General features: G+C 37.2%; 1 protein-coding gene across 3 annotated transcripts in view; it reads left to right on the forward strand.

Annotated features, from left to right (window-relative positions):
* The window catches only part of GNAI1 (G protein subunit alpha i1), an 83,493-nt gene extending 63,855 nt beyond the window's left edge, over positions 1 to 19,638 (forward strand). For all 3 annotated transcript variants that reach the window (XM_047696139.1, XM_047696138.1, XM_047696140.1), the window contains 5 exons: positions 386 to 543; positions 4,139 to 4,267; positions 9,981 to 10,110; positions 11,210 to 11,363; positions 17,543 to 19,638. In XM_047696139.1, coding sequence (XP_047552095.1) covers positions 386 to 543; positions 4,139 to 4,267; positions 9,981 to 10,110; positions 11,210 to 11,363; positions 17,543 to 17,733 — 762 coding nt within the window. In that variant the 3' untranslated portion in view covers positions 17,734 to 19,638. The remainder of the gene's footprint in view (positions 1 to 385; positions 544 to 4,138; positions 4,268 to 9,980; positions 10,111 to 11,209; positions 11,364 to 17,542) is intronic.
* The last annotated feature ends 1,013 nt before the right edge of the window (positions 19,639 to 20,651 follow it).

A 20,651-nucleotide genomic window follows, 5' to 3' on the forward strand; every position in this document is an offset into this window, starting at 1 on the left:
GAGGGGTAAGGCATACACTATTCTTCTGTGTCCAAAACTGATCACTGTCGGTGCACAACAAACTGCGTGACAGTGGATAGTTGGCTAACATGTCCCCTCATGAACTGCAGGTGTCGGTCACTCTTCCAGTTTCCTAGTGCCTTGACAGCTATTACTAATATTACAAAACATAGACACATGATTTAAGATTATGCACTTTTAGTTAAGCCAATGTTTTTTAAGCGGTGCTTCAGAGAAACAAAAGTCATGACCCCAATGAGAAACGAAGGAAATTTCAGCATTGTGTCTTTTTGTAAATCTGTAATGCCTTCCTTTGTACTTTTCATCTATAATGTCCGCCCTTTCTACTTTAAAAAAAAAAAAAAAATGGTCTTTGAATGTTCAGGATGATGCCCGCCAACTCTTTGTGCTTGCTGGAGCTGCCGAAGAAGGTTTCATGACTGCGGAACTTGCTGGAGTCATAAAGAGATTGTGGAAAGATAGCGGTGTACAAGCCTGTTTCAACAGATCCCGAGAGTACCAGCTTAATGATTCTGCAGCATAGTAAGTAATCATAACTTCAGAACTAAACTATCACGAGTAATTACTTGCAAGTCAAATATACCTCCCAGTCAGTATTACTGCAGAACTGGCTGACACGTTCTTGTAAAACTCAGGATATTCAGGATGATGGTATTTGAAGACTTTTATGTTTTTTGTGTTTGTAGATAGCATTGCTGCTACTTCGTGTCCAGAAGTGTCTCAAGAGACTCATGCTTATGTAACTCTCATTGAAACATGCAGAATGGACTATTTGCGGAGTGTTTCCAAGAAATTGGAACTTCGCAAAGTTCACTGTGAATTTGGGTGTATCTCTAGTTTGCCTGGGACTAGCCCAAGGGGAGGGCTAGTCTTTTCATTATGCTAATAGTGCCTGAGAAGAGTTGTTTGTCCGGTGACAGGCACCTTGCATGAGATGTACCCCTTTTGAAGACGTGTGTGGTGACCCCAAGATGGTTTCTCACGGAGTAAAGTACTCTGTGCTTGAAAGTTGTCAGTTGTATGTGCCCTGTTGTATCAGACCTTGTTTACAGATAGCTAAGTATAGTATTTTGTAAGAAAAATCTGCCCTGAGTTTCTAGGTGGTGGCTACAGAAAGCTCATAAATCAAGTTGTGATAAAACCTGGTCAGGGAGCTTTCTGCTTGGTGATCTAGCTACAGTTAAAAAAAAAAAAAATCATGTATTCCCATAATGTGGCATACATACTCAAAAATGTCGGATAGGAGTAGCATTAATTAGTTTTAAAACGTGCGCTGTGCACTCATTTTACTTTGCATGTTACTCCTTTCCTTGACCGAGCCATTGGCGTTCAGGAACGTTGAAGTTAAAGTAGAAGATGGTGGTTAGTAATGCCGTCTGGTAAGTGCACGCACTTGAGCATAGTGAACGACAGACAGATGGGGGCGGTTCTCACTGGCGATCACGCGGCTGCAGGTCACTGGGTACACAGCAGAGTGCTCGGTACGTGTTCTGTGAGTGATTCCGTGTGAAGGAGTAAGTAATACGCCTTCGTGTGTAACTCATACCAATTTTTATTTTGCTGTTTCCCAGTCTGTATGTTTATTTTGCTGTTTCCCAATCTGTATGTTTATTTTGCTGTTTCCCAATCTGTATGTAGTGCTTTACAACGTGTAAACCACATACATTATTTCGTAGGTATTTTATACATGTGGATGTAACGTGTTACCCAGCACGTAGCTCCCCTCTCCAACTGGTATCATCGTTTCTTAGGCTGTATATCCCATGACTCACAGACTATGTCTTTGTCTTCCTGTTTTATATACTAATAATACAAAATATTTCTTTTAGAGCACTCACATTTGTACATTTTGAGGTAACGTGATTTGTATTTGTATCAAAAGGATTGTTTTCTTTCTCTGACACGACACTGTAAATTCGGTCAGGTCTGTTCTCACCCTCTGTTCTTTCTCTTTTGCCTGGCATATAGTTGTCATTCGCTGTGCCCTTGTTTAATGATGAATGAATGAATACACTAAACAGAGGCTAGAAGAGAAATTAGAAGAAAATTATTTACAGCAAGAATACAACTCTTAGACCACATTATTTGCTTTGGCACCACCAGCACCTGCAGAAAGATCTAAATGGGAATCACTGTTAGTTGAGAAGATTGCTCGAGCTGAGCCCAGCAAGGGGAGCTTTTTCAGTAAATAAGGGGTGCTTCTCAGGAATAATCGACTGATGTCAGTTTCCCCATGTGGTGGGACTTCCTGGACCACTGCAGGCTAATGACCAAGACTTGTTTCCTGTGCTCACATGTGTGGGTGTACACTGAGATAAATAAGCCATTTGGGCTCCCCAATATTTCATCAGTAGTAGTTCTGACCTTAAGATGGCAATAATGGAGCCATTTTTCAAGAATGAAGGAAGTCATGGAAATATTTTTTTCCATAGTGGTCATAGTGCATTTTGATTTCTGAGTTTTTTGACTAGAGATGGGGGGATGCTGCAAAGTTGCAATTTAGGACTCTCTAGCCACCTATTTGCTTTAAATTTATGATCATTTAAAACAATTGGGAGTTTTTCACGATGACTGTCTTATTTATCTTGTTGAAATATAACGTGCATTGTTTTGAGAGACTATTAGAACTGTAGCAATTTTAAGCAAAGAAATGCATCTGAGTAATCAAAGCACATTTTAAAGAAGAGTAACACACTGCTTCAGAGGGACAATTAGTAAAATCTTGCCATGACCTATTTAGTTGTTTATTAAATTAGATTTTCTTACGGTAATGTATAACATTATATATGTGTAATTAAAAACACCCACTAAAGTACTGGGGGATTATCACCAGGGCAACAATAAGATAGTATTATTTCTCAGTTCAATAAATACAATATGTATAACTCAAGCTATCTCCTACGAATCCCTAGTATCAGTATCACATACTTAGACTTAACTTTCTAAAACACTTCTGATTCCTAATTCAGTGTTTGGATAGCTTTTCAGCTCTATCTCTATGAATGAAATATTTATTAAGCTCCTTTTGTTTGCAAGACCTGTTCTAAATGGCTAAGAACGAGTTTCAGAGGATAATAGCAATTAAAGTTGTAGTCGTTGGTGCCTCACTGTAATAGACATAGATATATTTCTAACTTGTCTTTGACCACTCCACTCTGGTATCAAAAAACCCTGTAGGGATGCCCCCCACACTCAGCTGACCTTAGGATCAATTCCAGACTTCTCCTTTGAGTTTATGCACAGCCTCCTAGGGGCCTTACTTTCTGCAAAACAAGGTGACTATTCCCGCCTCCATACTATTTGACTACTTCCCCTGATGTGGGATGGCATTGTTTTTCCCATCCCATCATTCAGATTTCTTTTTACAACCCTCACCGTCTATGAGTGCTTCTTTAACCACTCAGGTTCATATTAATCTCTCCATACCTGGACTTTGTTAATAACATTGTTTACCATATAAAATGACACCACGACATTTTAGTAGCCCAACATATTTGGCCCAGTTGGCAGAGAGTATTGAATGGGTGGGTAACTAAGATCAGTGGGAAGTAAAATGTGAATATTGATTCAGGGAGCCAGGAAGATGCAGAGTAAAAGAGCATGTGCAGTGTTTTCCTGTGTGTTACTTAAAGCTGGTTAAAAAGGAACAGTATTGAATGTAGCCTTTGGCTAGAGGTTTACTCATTACTTTCTCAAAAACTTAAAACTTTCTAAATCCTCAGCAAGACAGATGTCTGGAAAATAAACACAGTGCTACCTTAAAGTGTGATAAAGAGAAACAAACTCCTAGTGTGTAGTTGGTTGTATCTGGTTTTTAAGAAGTTATTATTCTGTTTCCAACAAGGGCAATTACTAATTCATGTCCTGGGAAAGCAAAGTACACAATACCTAGAAAATGTTAAAAGAGCTTTATGGCTGGAGAAGTATAAAAATTTTCATTTCAATGGGAATTGCATAACATATAAACTTAAATTGGTTGTATTATATCATTACACGGAAACGTAAAAATGTCCAATAATTTAGAATCCTGCATGAATCAAAATGTTTTACTCCTTGGTGTAGATGATCTTTAATGGGTGTATTAACTATTAGCATATTGTTTTGTTTATTTCCTCAGCTATTTGAATGACTTGGACAGAATAGCACAACCAAATTATATCCCAACTCAGCAGGATGTTCTCAGAACCAGAGTGAAAACGACAGGAATTGTTGAAACCCATTTTACTTTCAAAGATCTTCATTTTAAGTGAGTAGCTTCAAAGCATATCATTTAACAAATGTAGGTATCAAACACTTTGTTTAGTAAAGAAATGTGGTAGAAAAAAAAGGAGCTAGAAATTACAAAACACTCTTCTTAGGTGATTGGACAAAATATTTTGAGTGAAAGGGGACAAGTAACATTCTTAGGAGGAATATTTATATATGTAAGAAAAAAATGGCCATGCAGATCTCTTGTCTATATTTTTCAGAGTGATTTAAATAAAAATAGTTTTGGGCTTTTATTTCTAAATGGAAAATAATTGTTCTGATACTGTATATTTGGAGAAAGTATTGCTATATATTCTTAGGTTAAAGAATTGTATTGATTATCTGCTTATTTATGGAAATACTAAAAATCAAGGGTACCTTAAAATTTTTCATGAAAATTTTGCAAACATGTTTGCACTTTTTCATGATGAAAAATGTCATTTAATTTGGAGTGTGTACCAAATATTAAATTACTGAGGTTTGAGCAGAGAAGCACTGAATTGTAACTTTTTGAAATGCAAGGGATCTTGGAGCTCGTTTTGTCCAATACACTCATTTCATAATGAACTAGACTCAGGGAAGTTCAGTGAAACACTAATTTACAGACCTATGTTCCTCTTTTTTTAAAGTATGAAAAAAATCTGTTGGAATTTGCTTCAGTTTAATGCTTTGAAACAGTTATAATAAAGCAGAACTTCTGAAAGCATTAAAAGATTTCTAGTCGAAGATTAAAAATATTCATAAAGAAGCTCACTAAGATGTGGAAGTACAATTATATATATGCAACTGTACTTAAAATTCCTTCCGTGAGTATTTACTTCTTTAGAGAGAGCAAGCACACACACATGAGCATGGGTGCGAATGACGGGGTGGGAGAGGGAGAGAGAAAATATTATTAGTAGGGCTTGATCTCACAACCCTGAAATAATAACCTGATCTGAAATCAAGACTGAGCCACCCAGGCACCCCCCTTCCATAAGTATCTCAGGTACATTTGTTACTTTCATTTGTCACTAATTTATCCCACATTCAGTGGTTCATGTAATTGAATTTTCCAGAAAACTGAAATTGAATTTTAATTTTCCATGGCAGCTTCCCTCCAAAAAAACCCTAAACATGGCACTACTTTTTAAAAAACAGAATTATAGATTATAACTACTTTATCTGACCATGTGATTTTGTACTTAATACATGGTCAAGTTTTTCATCTGCTTTAAATTCTTACCTGTTTTCACCAGTTTTTAAGCTGTCAGTGGACATTTTTTGGCTGCTAGCAATAGCTCTTACCAAAATCATTTACTGTCTTTTAATCATAGTTTACTGTTTCTAGGATATTAAATGACCAAAGCTGGGAATAGTAAAACATTAATATTTAAATAGTCTGGTATTTAGATGGCATAGATCTGGGAACTATTGTCATATTAATCTTAAAGTTACAAAATAATTTTAAGGAAACTCACTGTCAAAATGAGGCTTCAGAGTTTTCTTGGTTTTTTTTTTTTTTTACTTTGATTGATATGTACATATATTTTTCCTTTTTGCTTTATTTTAAATGCCTTATTTTTAAAAAGCAAATGTTGATTGTTATGTTCAAGTAATGACTGCGCTCTAACAAATGTAGTCTGAGGGGAAAATGCACGGAGTTAGGGGTTAACAAGTGCAAATTCTTGAGTCAGGTTACCCTCGTGGGTAAAGTGGCCATTTGGTTAAGGTTCTTGGCACGGAGCATTGCCATCTTGCCCGTTGTCAGAGGTAAACGCAAATGAGGTCATTGCCTCAATGGGAAATGAAGAGCTCTGTCGGTGGGGAAATGTGCAATCAGTCATTCAGCACTTCAGGCAGTCTGTACAAAATTCACTTTCAGTCTTGGTTCGATTCACCTTAAACATTCACCTGCCAGACCATACTCTTCACTTCCAGCCTCGGTTTCTCAGAGTTGTCATTTCGTCATGACAGAAGGGCTGGGATTCAGTAAAGCCGGCTCTCAGCATGCCGCTCCCCGGAAGTCCATTCATCTCTAGTCTCCTTGGGTGAGGTAGAATTTCATAGGACGTGTTTAGGTACTGTTTTCACTTGCTGCCTTGAACATAGGTTTGTCAGGAACTTGAGATAAACTTTATCTTATTTTGGATTTGAATTCTGTTAAATTACTATCATTGCTAACATATGGTTCTAACTTTGCTTTTTGTACGTTAAATGAGCCTCAGAAGAATGAGGGCAGAAATATACTTAGAATAAGTCTACTGGGAACTCTTGAGTGTGTCTTAATATTGTAATTCATTGTTTTATTTTAACAGCTAATGTAAATTTTCAGTTTCACTTAGTTTTGGTATGATTGGAATTAAATTCAAAATGAGGCAATCAAGCATTATAATTTAAGAATCTGTATTATCACTTTTGTGACCAGGCATTTGTAGAAAGTGTCTACATGGATTATTTTGCTTTAAGAAATCAACAGTTTTACTCTAATAATTTTGCCAAATACAAAATTGGAGTATCCCTTCTATTATAAAATTATAAGACAAATGTGTCTTCCTTTTTTACAGTACTATAAATGTGAAATGGGTTTTGGAGTATGTTATAAGGCTGATGGGCCTGTATGGTCAGCTAGCTTTGTACCAGTTGGTCTGGGTCCCAGAATTGTTAGGTCACAGTCTGAAGAAAGTCAGAACATTTCAGAATCTTCAGTATCCCCCTGCACCTTTTCCCTCTCCCCCTAAAAAAAAAAAAAAAAAAACTAAGAAAACTCAAATTCATTCCTCTATTTGATGCTAGAAAAAAGTCTGATCTCTTCATGTGAAGCAGAATGTATTATAATTTTCTTCTATTTTTGGTTAATTAAAAAAATAGTTCATAATTTAAAGGTAATTCTAATGTATGTGTGAAAAATAAATAATGCCTTAGGCACAATCATTTGTAACATCAGATTTTAGTCATTTTTGCTCCTTGGCTAAGGAATTAGACCAGTGATTCAAAAGTATGGTTCCCAGATCAGCAGCATCAGCTTTATCCCTCAGGTGATTCTGTTTTATACTAGCGTTTGAGAAGTACTGGTTTAGATGAAAGGTTCTTTGTTTCCAAATTAGAGATTTTTTGTGTGTAGTTAAATTACTTGATTTCATCAAGTTAAAGCTCTCTTACCTGTAACATTTCCACAGCATAGCTGGAAGATGCTGGAAGACCTAGATCTTTGAATTTTGTAAAGCTCGTCTGTTATTGCTTGAAGGTATTTTAAAATATTCTGTAGATAGAGTTCATTCATTCATTCAACAAATATTGATGAAGTACGACAAAGTCTTTGTCTCTACATTGTTGGGAAGCAGGGGGCGGGGGGAGATGAAATAAATATAATTATCAGGAGGTAATTGCTATAGTGAAAAATACAGCAGCCCTAGGAAATGAATATGTCCCCCTCCACCTTGCTTTAACAAATTTCTACAAGGTAGATGGCATAAGACAACAAATTTATTTTTTCATAGTTCTGGAGCCTAGAACTTTGAAAACAACATGTCAGCAGGACCGTCCTCCTCTGAAGGCTCTAGGCAAGAATTCTCTCTTGCTTCTTCCTGCTTCTGGTTGTGGTCAGAAATCCTTGGTGTTGTGTCACATGGCCTTCTCTGGTTCCTCTTGGCTTAATGGCTCCTTCCTCAGTTTCTCTCTCATTCCTCTTACATTTTACTATAGCAACAAGGAGAGAAGCCTGCACACTTTGCTTGGAAATTTCCTCAACTAATATTCTAGTTCATCCCCTAACACCCAGCACTAAAGCACAGTCTAGCGAAGATTTTGTGACTTTGCAAGTGATTACCTTTTCTCCTTTTGAGTTCCTTTGGAGAGCTCATCAAAAACATCTTTAATATTCAAATATCTCCCAACATCATGTTCATGATGATAAATATATCCCCTAAGATAGGAATATCTCCAAAATTATTACCTTCTATGTCTGTGTTTCTAAACCGACCATCTTTTCAGAGCAATCTGGGCTTTTTCTGTTGAGTAAGTCAAGATTCTTCTATCCTCTACCTCTTACTCAATTCTACAGTCACTTCACCTTTTTAGGTATTTGTGACAGCAGCTTCCCACGGTGGATGCTAAAATTTGTATCCATCAGGCTTGTCCCTTCCAAGGAATTGACTTCTAGGACCATGGGGGCTGGCAGGTGCAGGCTTGGACAGGAACTGATGCTGCAGTCTTGAGGTGGAATTTCTTTTCCTTCTGCGAGACCCGTTTTTGTTCTTAAGGCCTTCCAGCTGTTTGGATGAAGTCTGCCCTCATCAGCCGGGATATGTCTTCTTTACTGAAAGACCACCAATTAGAGATGTTAACTACGGCGATAAAATGCCCTCACAGCAGCACTTACGTTAGTGTTTGACTAGCTTCATGGCCAAATTGACACATAAAACTCACAACCACAGAAGGAAATTGTGGGACGGGATAGGATGGGTTTGCTTTGGTTGTTATTTTATATTGAGTAATCCGGATATATGTGCCATTTGATCAGAGGAGTTATTAAATAGTTTTTTCGGTAAGCTTCTTTTCAACTCGTGTTCTAGGCAGCTTAACAAATGGGTAATCATTTTAAGTTCTTTTATTTTGTTCTTATTTGATCTTTATTACCAGCTCTGTTTTTTGTGTCCCACCCATATTAATTCATTGTGTGGTAGAATCATTTTGTGATAGAGCATACTTAATGAACAATTCACTAGCTAACCCAGTGGAATGAAGGACACTTGACAATATTAGTTGATGCATTCAGATTTGGTTTATAGGCCAGTACTACTCTGCAGGGAAATTCTTTTTGCCTGAGAATTAAACAGGGACTGTTTTAATTAGTGCACCATCAAGATAAATGGACCCTTTTAGAATGTACCAGTTTGCATCGTGTTTCCATTATATAAGTGGTTATTTCTAGGTTGCATAACAATATGTGAATTTCAACTTTTGCTTAACTTAATATACTCTTATAAGGAAAAGATGAAAAGATCATTGTCTTTATGCAGTTTGTGTTACTACCCTGTACTAAGCTACAATGGTCTACTGTGGTATATTGTATAACTTTTTTTTTTTTAAACTCTAAATTTTAAGACTGTTCAGTAGTCTTAACCCATTGATCCATTCCATCTCTTATTTCTGTTTCTATACCATGGTTTTACTTGTTAATTTAGGCAACCTTTTCCCCCCTGTAAATACCACCTGCTTGCTCAGCTTTTTCTTATGGAACAAGGTTTCTTCTCCATGTCAGAGTCCTACTTGTTGCCTCTGAGAGAAAGGAAGCATTTTGTAGTGGGAAGAGGGGACTGTGTCCTCTGGCTCTCATGTTCTGTGACTTTGTCAAATTGAATATACCCTATTATCTCCGCATTGCCGGCTGCTTCCTGTGACTTCTCAATGTTTACTCATAGTGCAGTCCACTCATTCGTTTCTGCTGTTTCTGCTTTAATGTTCCGATCTAAGTGTTCTCATATGTTAATGAATGTGTTGTTTTTTGAGGGTATTTTGGGCTTTGTTTTCAATCAACAGTTTTTAAAAACCAGACTTTTTTCCCTTTTTGAAAACCAGTTTCTGACATCATTTTCCTCCTGTAATGTTCTCCTTTCTTTCCATCCCACATCTCTCTGCAGTTTGGAGCCTTTTTGATGATTTTATAGAACCCCCCCCCCCAGAGCTTTTGGACATTTAATGTGATGTCCAATGCATTGCTTCTCTTCCAGAATGTTTGATGTGGGAGGACAGAGATCTGAGCGGAAGAAATGGATCCATTGCTTTGAAGGAGTGACCGCCATCATCTTCTGTGTGGCGCTGAGTGACTATGACCTGGTTCTAGCTGAAGATGAAGAAATGGCAAGTAGAGCTACTGTTGAAGATTAAGTGTGAAATCTGAAGGGCTGGAGATGTTGCCAAGAATTTTTTCTGTGAAAAATTCTTGAGTAATTCTTGTTAGTGCATGAATTATTTGAAAGTTCAGGCTTTTTTTTTTTTTTTTCTCTCTCTGGCTCTTCTGTTTTTGTAATAAAAGGGAAGTACACTCACTCAAGAAGCACAGACCCGAAAAAAGATGAAAAGACTGATAGTTAATCTCACTTCAACCCTATATGCTTAACTGTGCATTTCCTGTATGTGGTTCTCTACATAGTATCTGAAAGTAAAGTTAGTTCCCATAATAGTCCAAGGCTCATTTTTCTTAAACTTCTGTCAGCTCTGTTATCTTTGATCCAGGTTATACTTTGCTATTGATGTGTAATTTTCAGATGTGTTCCAACATACCGTTAATCTAGAGGAAATATTTTTAAATAGAAATTTAAAATTCTGTCATTTTAAATTAATGTTAGTACATACTGGGGGGTGGGGGATAGAGCTCACAATGTCACTTCTGTGTTTTTAAAATCAGGCACATACAATTACAGGGCAGTAGGTACACGATCCCATCATGCATCCATTTCTCTCAGTTTGGCACTATAAAATGTATCCATGCCCTTTTAGAAACCACAGACACTAGAAGGGCCGGAAACAGGATTGGAGATTTCCTTCCCTAATACACCATTATTTTTAGAGTATTGGGCTAATTGTGTCTCCGCTTGCTCAGTTTAATTTATTAATCTTTACAAAACCTCTCCTTGTCTTTTAATGGAAACTTTGATTCCCCCTGTAGCAGCGAGGTCTCTCCTCAGATGTTAGCACTCCACAGCTGTAGACTGCAGGGTCCTGAAGCTGGGGGTCCCCAGGCCCAGTGACCCATGGTGGACACTCCATGAGCACTGGCTGAGAGCAAAAACATTCACCTCACCTGTAATCAAGTGTCCTTGTCCCTAAATGGCAGGAATGTATTTTTGTGGTACGCGGGGTTTCAGCTGACTAAGCTGTTTTATTTTAGTGCTTTTTAAAAAGTAGTGCTTCTCAAAATCCTTGCCCTCATGACAGATAGTATTCTTCTCTGTTACAGAATCGAATGCATGAAAGCATGAAGTTGTTCGACAGCATATGTAACAACAAATGGTTTACAGATACATCTATTATACTTTTTCTAAACAAGAAGGATCTCTTCGAAGAAAAAATCAAAAAGAGCCCTCTCACTATTTGCTATCCAGAATACGCAGGTATGCTGCTCTCTGTGGATAACTTGTCAAATCATGGATCTCTAGGCAAAGTCCCCCTAATGCAAAATTTCAGTTATAGATTTGAGTCTTTGCCTTAATAACTCTTACCCTTAAGGGAGATTATTAAACTATGCTCAAGGACAAATAGTTTCTTGAAGTGTAGCTAAGATGGTTGAAAATAGCATAGTTGTATGGAAAAGCTGTTAAGATCATTTTCTGTGATTACTCCAAGTCTTCCTAAACTTAAAATACTGATTTTTTTATCCAGTGACCAGATCTCTTGACAGGTATGTGTGACACACCATAAGACAGGTCTGTGCACACAGCCTAATCTCAAACACGGATATACCCCTAAAGCAGTGCAGCATGTTACTACAAAGGAACACGAGCAGTAATTGTAGGGGATACCTGAAGAAGGAATCCGTGAAATTACTTAACTTAACTTTTCAGGGGAGTCAGGCAAAGGTTCACAAGAAATCCTAGCACTGGTAATGAGACTGTTAATGGTCCTGTCACTTCCCTGCTGCAGGAAATGGTTCGCACTTCGAAAAAGAAACCTAAGGGACAGTTCTGGCCTCCCATGATTAGCTCTTTGATCTTGAACAAGGCCATTAATTTACCTGGGTCTCAGTACTCCATTTGTGAAATCAGAAGTTGAGTTAAAATTTGGTTTTAGTTGTGTTTCTTGGAACCTCTTGGGCTGCATTTGAAAAGTGGGTCCCAGAAATGGAGACATTTCTCTCTGCCACCCAGACATGCACACAGCATCTCTTTTATTAAAGTCGAGTGACTTTGTTGTTAATCTGGTTTACATTTTGGGTTTCTGAATAAGATTTTATTTTAATGAGAACTCTGTGCCTCAAAAAGAGTTTGACTACCACTGGTTTTAGGGTTTGGATCATTTAGCTAATTAATACAAGTTATTCACCCTCACTCCATCCTTACTTTTAAGACTTTTCTTTTTTTTTAAGATTTTATATATTTATTTATTTACTTACTTACTTTTGCTGGAGACAGAGGGGGAGATAGAGAATGTGTACAAGCCAAGAGAGGAGCAGCAGGAGAAGCAGATTCCCTGCTGAGCAGGGAAACTGACGTGAGCCACCTTTTTTTTCTTTTAAAGTCTCAAGAACTTGTTTCATTATAAACACAATTTCAGTCTTATAGGGAGTATATTGTACAATGAATATTTACTGCCCTGTCACAGGTGCTGATAAAACAGCTCTGCGATGGCAGTGCCCTCACATCCCTCTCCTGCAGGTGAAAACCCTGGAGCTCAGTGACCGTCCAGACCCACGTCTGTGGCACTCCTGCACCCAGACCCCCACAATTAAATCTGCACTAGAACCAAAGGGGAAAGTTCTTTGACAAATAGAATCATGCTATTCATTACTACAGGGTTTTTTGATGTGTACTCCAGGGTTATACTTCATAATTATTTCACATAATTGCTTACTTTTAAACGTTTTTCTTTTTGAAAGTCGTAGTATCTGGTCACCTTGTTCAGAAACATTGTAGTGCTTCTTAGGAATAAAATTATAGTTCTGTGTCCAAATTTGAAGTTAGCCAGAACCAGGGTGCCTCAGTTTTGCCTCTCCTTTCATCTTCCAGTTTATTTTTGTCATTTTGTATTATCAAGTAGCCATTTTGTGCTAATACTACCAGAGTGCCCACATGAATCCATAAATACCACATACCAATAGGGATTTCAGAGCCGCCAAGAATATTTCTCATGTTGTCACGTAATTTCCTCACGTGCCCAGGGTTAGGGCCTGCAATGAGAACTTTACATGATGATCCTGAGTTTTGATTCCGCTGCTGCTTGCTGCAGTGTTTAATTCCCACGATTATTGGCTTTCCACGGAAGAAGCCTGTATGGCCTCTAAACTACGTGGTCGGTTTCTCTCTACCACTGCCTGCTCCGCTTTCCCCCTCTTCTGCTTAAATACCCATATGTTGGCATTTCACCACATTCCATCTGCAACCTGTGATCTTTGAGCGCACTCTCCTTTCATAGTCTTGTCTATTCTCAACATGTTAAATTCCAAGGTTGATTCTCATTTCTCTCTAGAGCCTCAGGCTTCCATTTCCAGCTGCTTGTTGAACATGTACATGCTTTTTAGCCTCTGAAACTCAAACTGAACTCATGGGATTTGGTTTCTCAGATCTCTTCTATCTCCCTTTCAGTGCTTCAGGTCTCCATTCATGACCCAGGTTATCACCTATCCCTGCCTTTATACATGACGGTTCTAGCACATGGAGAAAAGTTCTGTCACCCTCCCACCACATCCTTGCCAATCTTAATTAAAATCAGATGAGAAATGTGCTCATGAGTTTATTCATGTATCTTGTAGCTCTTGGCATGGAGCAGTCTAGCTACCCATAATATATACAGCAAGTTGAGCTAGGCACTCACTGCAAGCTGTTTTCCCAAAGCATATTTTTAATTGACAGGTTGCATTAACTTCTATCCATAAGACACAGTTTATTGCTTTAGGAATTCAGAATATCAACCTTCTTGTGATTTAATAAACTAAATTTTGATTTGTAAAGTATATGGTGGCCTGCTAGCAACCTGAGTTACATTAAAATGTAAACTTATTTTGACAATCTAGAAAAAGTATAAAAATTCCTAGAAACATACAACCTACCAGGACTGAGTCATGAAGAAATAGAAAATCTGTTCAGACCAATTATTTCATAATCATAACCTCCCAATAAGTAAGTCCATTACCAAGTGGCTTTACTGGTGTATCCTACCACCATTTACAGAAGAATACATACTAGTCCTTCTAAAACTCTTGCAAAAAAAATGGAAGAGGAGGGAATACTTCCAGACTCATTTTATGAGGACAGCATAATCCCAATACCAAAACCAGACAAGGATGACATAAGAAAATTATAGGCTAATATCCCTAATCAACATGAATGCAGAAATCCTCAGCGAAATATTAGCAAACAGAATTCAGCAATCTGTTCAAAGGATCATACACCATGATGTAGTGGGGTTTATTCCAGGGACACAAGAGTAGTTTAACATTTGCAAATCAACATGATTACCACCTTAAAATTAAAAAGTCTTATCTCAAATGCAGAAAAACCCTTTCACAAAATTCAACATTCACTTATGATAAAAGCTCAGCAAAGTAGGTGCAGAGAGAATGTACCTCAGCATCTAAAGGCTATACATTATAAACCCGCAGTTAACATCATACTTCAACAGTGAAAAACTGCAGTCCACTAAGATCAGGAACAAAACAAGGAATTCCTGTCTTGCCGCTTTTATTCAACATCGTATTAGAAGTGCTACCCAGAGCAGTTTGACAAGAAAGAAAAGGCATCCATACCGGAAAGGAAGAAGGAATACCATCACTATTTACACGTGACAGATATATATAAAACTCTAAAGACTTTACCAAACACCTATTAAACTAATCAATGAATTGAGTCAAATTGCAGGATACACGGTATATACACAGAAATATTTTGCATTTCCATACACTAGTAATGAATCAGAAATGTATCAGAAAGAAATTAAAATACTATTTACAAGCGCATTAATACCTAGGAATAAATTTGAGGAATAAATATAAATTAATACCTAGGAATAAATAAATATCTCTACACTGAAAACTATAAGACATTGGTAAGAGAAGTAGAAGAAGACCTAAATAAATGGAAAGATATTCCATGTTCATGGAAAAATACTGTTAAAATACCTATACGACCCAGAGCAATCTGTGGGTACAATGCAATCCCTATCAAAATTCCAATGGCATTTTGTTTTCCCACAGAAATAGTATAAACAATCATAAAATCATAAAATTCACAAAAGAACCCAAATAGCCAAAGCAATCTTGAGAAAGAACAGAGCCAGAGTCAGCATGTTCCCTGATTTTCAACTATATTATAAAGCTGTAGTAATCAACACAATATGGCATTGGCATAAGAATAGACACATATGTCTGAGGAACAGAATAGAGACTCTAGAAGAAAACCCACACACATATGATAAAAAAAATTACAACATAGGATCCAAGAGCATACAATGAGGAAAAGGCAGTTTCTTAAAAAAATCGTGCTGGGAAAACTGGACCACTGTATTATACCATACACAAAAATGAACTTAAAATGGATCAAAGACTTAAAATTAAGACTCCAAACCATAAAACTCCTGAAAGAAAACAAGCAGTGGCTCTGTGACATTGGTCTTGGTGATGATGTTTTGGATCTAACATCAAAATTAAAGACAACAAAAGCAAAAAATATACAAGTAGGACCACATCAAACTATAGAGCTTTTACACAGCAAAGGAAACCATCAACAAAATGAAAAGGCAACCTATGGAATGGGAGAAGATATTCGCAAATCATGTATATGATAAGGATAGTGAAAACCTATCAAGAACTTCAGCTCAATAGTAAAACACTAAAATATGGCTAGAGGCTTTGAATAGACATTTTTCCAAAGAAGACATACAGATGGCCGGCAGGTCCGTGAAGAGAGGCTTAAAATCACTAATCATCAGGGAAATGCAAATCAAAACCACAGTGAGCTATCACTTCACCTGTTAGAACAGGTATTATCAAAGAAACAAGTGTGGTGAGGATGTAGAGAAAAGGAAACCCTCTTGCACTGTTGGTGAGAATGTAAATTGGTACAGCCACTATGGTAAATAGTATAGAGAGTCCCACAAAAAATAAAAATTGGAATACGATCTGGCAATTCCACTCCTGGGAATATTTCCAAAAAGAATGAAAACACTTGCACCCCCACATCTGTTGCAGCATTCTTTACAAAAGCCAAGATATGGAAAGCGGAGGGAAAGCACTTAGTATCACAGGTGGGAGTTGGTGTATAGGGTCCTGCCTGACATGTCGTGAGCCACAGATGTGGGAGAGAGGATCTCAGAATAGCTTTACCAAGCAGGCTGGATAACAGGACCTTGAAGCCAAGCAAGTAATTTTGTTATTACTGCAAAAGAGAGTTAATTTTTTTTTTCAGAAGGAACATTTTTGAGGTATATGTATATATATAAAATATATACATACGTGCACACTTAGCATAAATGTGAAGCTCACTGAATTTTAAAAAATGAAAATGCAGATATATTCACCATTTAGATCAAGATACTGAATATTACCAGGTCCCCAGAAACCCCGTCATGCTCCTCCCAGTCTTAAGCAATCACAACCCCCACCCTCCATACACACACCACACACACACACACACACACACACGTAATTATGACTTTCATCATTTTTTATCAATTTTTATTGTTTTCCATCGTTTTCCAAACAGCAGTTGAATTGTACAGTTACATACTCTCTGTGTCTGGCCTGTTGTACAATGTGGTTCTGGACCTCCTTCATGCTGTGCATAGCAATAGTACTTTATCAATTCTCATAACTGTCTGGAAGCTCATTGTGCAGCTACACAATAGACTGACTTATTTGCCAGTCTACTGCTAATGAACCTGGGGGTTGTTTCCTAACCTTGAAGTTGGTTCTGCCATGAATAGTCTTTTACAGGTCTTCTGATGAACTTTGTCTGTGGCTCTGTCAAGGGCACACTGAGACCCTATGGCTGCCTCGTGGAGTATGCGTGTGATTGTCTTTCGATACGGACTACTTCCTCAGTGCTTGTACTCAGAAGTCTTTAAGCTCATGGCCAATAAGCCACCTTGTAGACCCATGTACAATTTTTGAATAAAGAAAAATGGGAAAAGCTAATTGATATGTATAGAGTAAAGGGAATAACAAGTACTGATCAGCATTCAGCCAACATTCCTTGATCAACCACCAGTTAGAAAGCAAATGGCGTGCCACCATCAGGGAGAGTTGGCTCAGTATTGGGATGGAGCTTATAAGGGAGAAGAAAGGGAGATCTGGTGCTTGAATCTGGTAGGGACAAAGACCCTGGGGAGCATGGAATACCATGCTTTTGATTATAGGGTTTCTTTGAAAGGCTGACTGACAGTCATGACAAAGTAAATTAACATTGGGTATTTTTCATTTAGAAGAAATCATTTCTCTCATCCCAAAAGGAAAAATACAGGGACAGAATCCACCTATTTTGTATGTGTGAAACAGACTTCAGTATTTGCAGGTCCATTTTGCTTAACCGTGCACTCATTTTAACTTTTCGCCTTGTGTTTTTCTTGCCTTTTCCCATCTCAGGCTCAAACACATATGAAGAGGCAGCCGCATATATTCAGTGTCAGTTTGAAGACCTCAATAAAAGAAAGGACACAAAGGAGATATACACCCACTTCACATGTGCCACAGATACTAAGAATGTGCAGTTTGTTTTTGATGCTGTAACAGATGTCATCATAAAAAATAATCTAAAAGATTGTGGTCTCTTCTAAGTTTTGCAGTTAATGGGGAAAAAATGCATTTTCAAACCAAATGAGTGCTTATATGGGGATCTCTCTAAACTAGAGTCTTGCAGCAACACGGGGATGTAGTATACGGCAAATGCATCTGGGACCTGACCAAAGTTGTTCTGTTGTGTCTTTTTTTAACTGAAAGGAGCAGAAGGACCTTTCTTAAATGTGAGAAGTGGTCCTGCAGTGTGAAACTAAGGGCAGTGTTAACGCTCGGCTCTAGTGTATTGATGATTTCTGCGTAAGTGTAAATATGCAAATGTATGTATACATGTATTTATAACTTTAGTTTTCCACACTACTTTTAGGCTTTAAGGGTGGCAACTTAAGATTCTAGCGTGATGGCTTTGGTAATATCAGAAATATTAGGTACTTTGTACTGAATGACAGACTATTACTTTGTTTGCCAGTTTTAAACAGCTTTATTTATGTTCCTGTCCTGTAAATTTTTAAGTATAGTAATTAAAAATAGGAAACCTTGCAGTCCTTATCTTGATTATATGTATACTTATAATTCTAAAGTTATTTGTACAAACATTGCACAGACTATTTTAATAACATGATTTGTTCTTTAAATTCACTGTGTTTTACTGAAATGTTCTTCAGAGGATGACTATACCTGCCTTTGGATCAGTTATATAAACATTGTATGCATTTTAATTTTTCTTTTAAGAGTGCATGCTGATCTGATTCTACATTGAATTTGGTTTGAAAAACTAAAAATTTCAGATTTTTGAGGATATACTCTTAGACTTACTGTAAACACTTAATTTTTATTCAGTTGGTTTGTTTTCACTTTGAATTTTAATATTTGGATGGTATTCATGCATTTCCTTAAAGGTGATGCCAGATTAATTTTTTATACACTTTAAATAACTACATTTTTATTTATAACTAAGTTTAGGTGGATTATTGAGAGTATTTTGTGGGTAAAAAATATGTCAGCATAATGAATTTTGAGACATTCATTTGTGTATTTCCTTTGGGAAATCCCTTGTACCTAGAACACATGATAGTTCCTTATTTGGAAGATAACAAGAAAGACCTTTGATTATTCTGCTGCTGATATAATGCAAGCTTTAAATTCATATGTATAACTAGTTTCAAATTTAATTATCACACTATACTAAAATTACTTTTTTCCCTTAGACTATTCAGAGTTCCTCCACTTGCTTGAGTTAATCTTTTTAAATTATGCTATTATTTCTGAGACTGAAATGGGCAATTACACTTAGAAAATGAGTAGTAGTATTGAGTAAAGTCAGTGACTGTATGTATCCTGAAATAAGTCTTAAATGTCAGCTCGATATTGAATTTTGATAGCCTTTTCTTTTGATTCTTCACAATGTGTCTCTGTGACCTCATTTCAACAACACGAACAGCATTCCCTACGCTCCTTCTGTTTTGTGTCCTCATCTTGAAGAAGTCCTTCAGTAAGCTCTGTGGATAAGTACTTTCTAAGTTGAGTTATGTGCTGTCATTTTGTTGGAGTATATTTCTTGACGTGTATGTGTATGTATGTGTGTGAGGGGGGGTAGCCACAGACTACATTTTCACCTGTTCTATTTTGGGGATTCGTTTTTCTTCTTTGTAAAGAAATTTGAAGTTATCACACTTTTCTTAAATGTGTTAGTTTAGATTCTTTATGTGCCTTTCACAAAAGATATGTTCTCATTAATTTTACCGATGAAAGACCTGTAACATCCATATCGTGAAGCTATGTATGAGATTCACCTGTACTAAGAATAAATTTGAATCATGAGAAATACTGTTTAAAAAGCCACAAAGAAGCACATATTGGTGACCATCATTGGTGAATTCCTGAACTTTATTCTGTGTAATTGTGTTACTAATAAATCCTAATAAATTTAAATTTTTAAAATTTTACAAACCTGTTGACTAAACACATGTTTTGCATGAGGATTTAAGTATCTCTCTAGGAAGTCCATTTCTCCAGTATCTTTGCTAGCTTTTTGCAATTTCATCTACTCCAGAAGCTTGAGTAAATTTTCGGGCCCTAAGTTTTCCTCATGAGAGGAAAGTAGGACTGCCTGCTTGATATCCCCTTCTGAGAATGTACTGCCTGCTCCAAGTCCATATGCACCAAACCATCTTCATCATCATTCTACCATTAAACTAGTTCTTCTCACCTCCTGGTGTAGCCCACTCAGTACCATCATTTATTCAGTCCCTTAGTGGGGAACTTTTTAGCCACTTTTTAGCCCTTGTCTCCATCTCTAATAAGCCACCATCTTGCTCACAAGTCTACTTATCTAATGCCTCACTGGATTTTATTTTTTTCTTTATACTCTTTACATTCTTTACATTCCTACTGAATGCAGGTTTTTGCTTAACTTCCACAGGAAATGGCTTATTAAATTTCCTGCCTCCCATTTCTCCCTTCTCTAACCCAGGCTAGTTATCCCAATATAGAACTGCAGCTGTGTTATCGTCTGTGCACTGACCTGCATTGGCTCTGACCTGTCAGTAAAATCAAATTTAACTTAGCTTCCTATTCAGCGCTCTTCCATCATCTGAGCCCAGTTCATTACATTTCCACTCTTCTCTTATGCTACATCTTAATAGTACTTTGTGCATAGCCTGGGTTTTTTTCCCTCAAGCATCTGTCTACATACAATGTGATATATGCTTAAAACAATGTTCAGAACATGGGAAGTGTTCACTCATATCTGCTAATGTTATTTTTATTTATTAGGACTTTTGTTTGTGGTATCTTTTTTTAGACTCATCTGGCATCTTCTTTAATCTGCCCTTTTGAGAACTCCATGGTTCTAGTAGAGCTGCCAGTCCTCCGTGGCATAGACCAGTCCTAGTCTACTGTCACTAGGCATGTGACCCCAAACGAACCAGTTGTAGTCCCAGTTTCATCCCTAAGTTTC

Source organism: Lutra lutra, chromosome 11 (genome assembly GCF_902655055.1).
Source record: "Lutra lutra chromosome 11, mLutLut1.2, whole genome shotgun sequence".
NCBI lineage: Eukaryota > Metazoa > Chordata > Mammalia > Carnivora > Mustelidae > Lutra > Lutra lutra.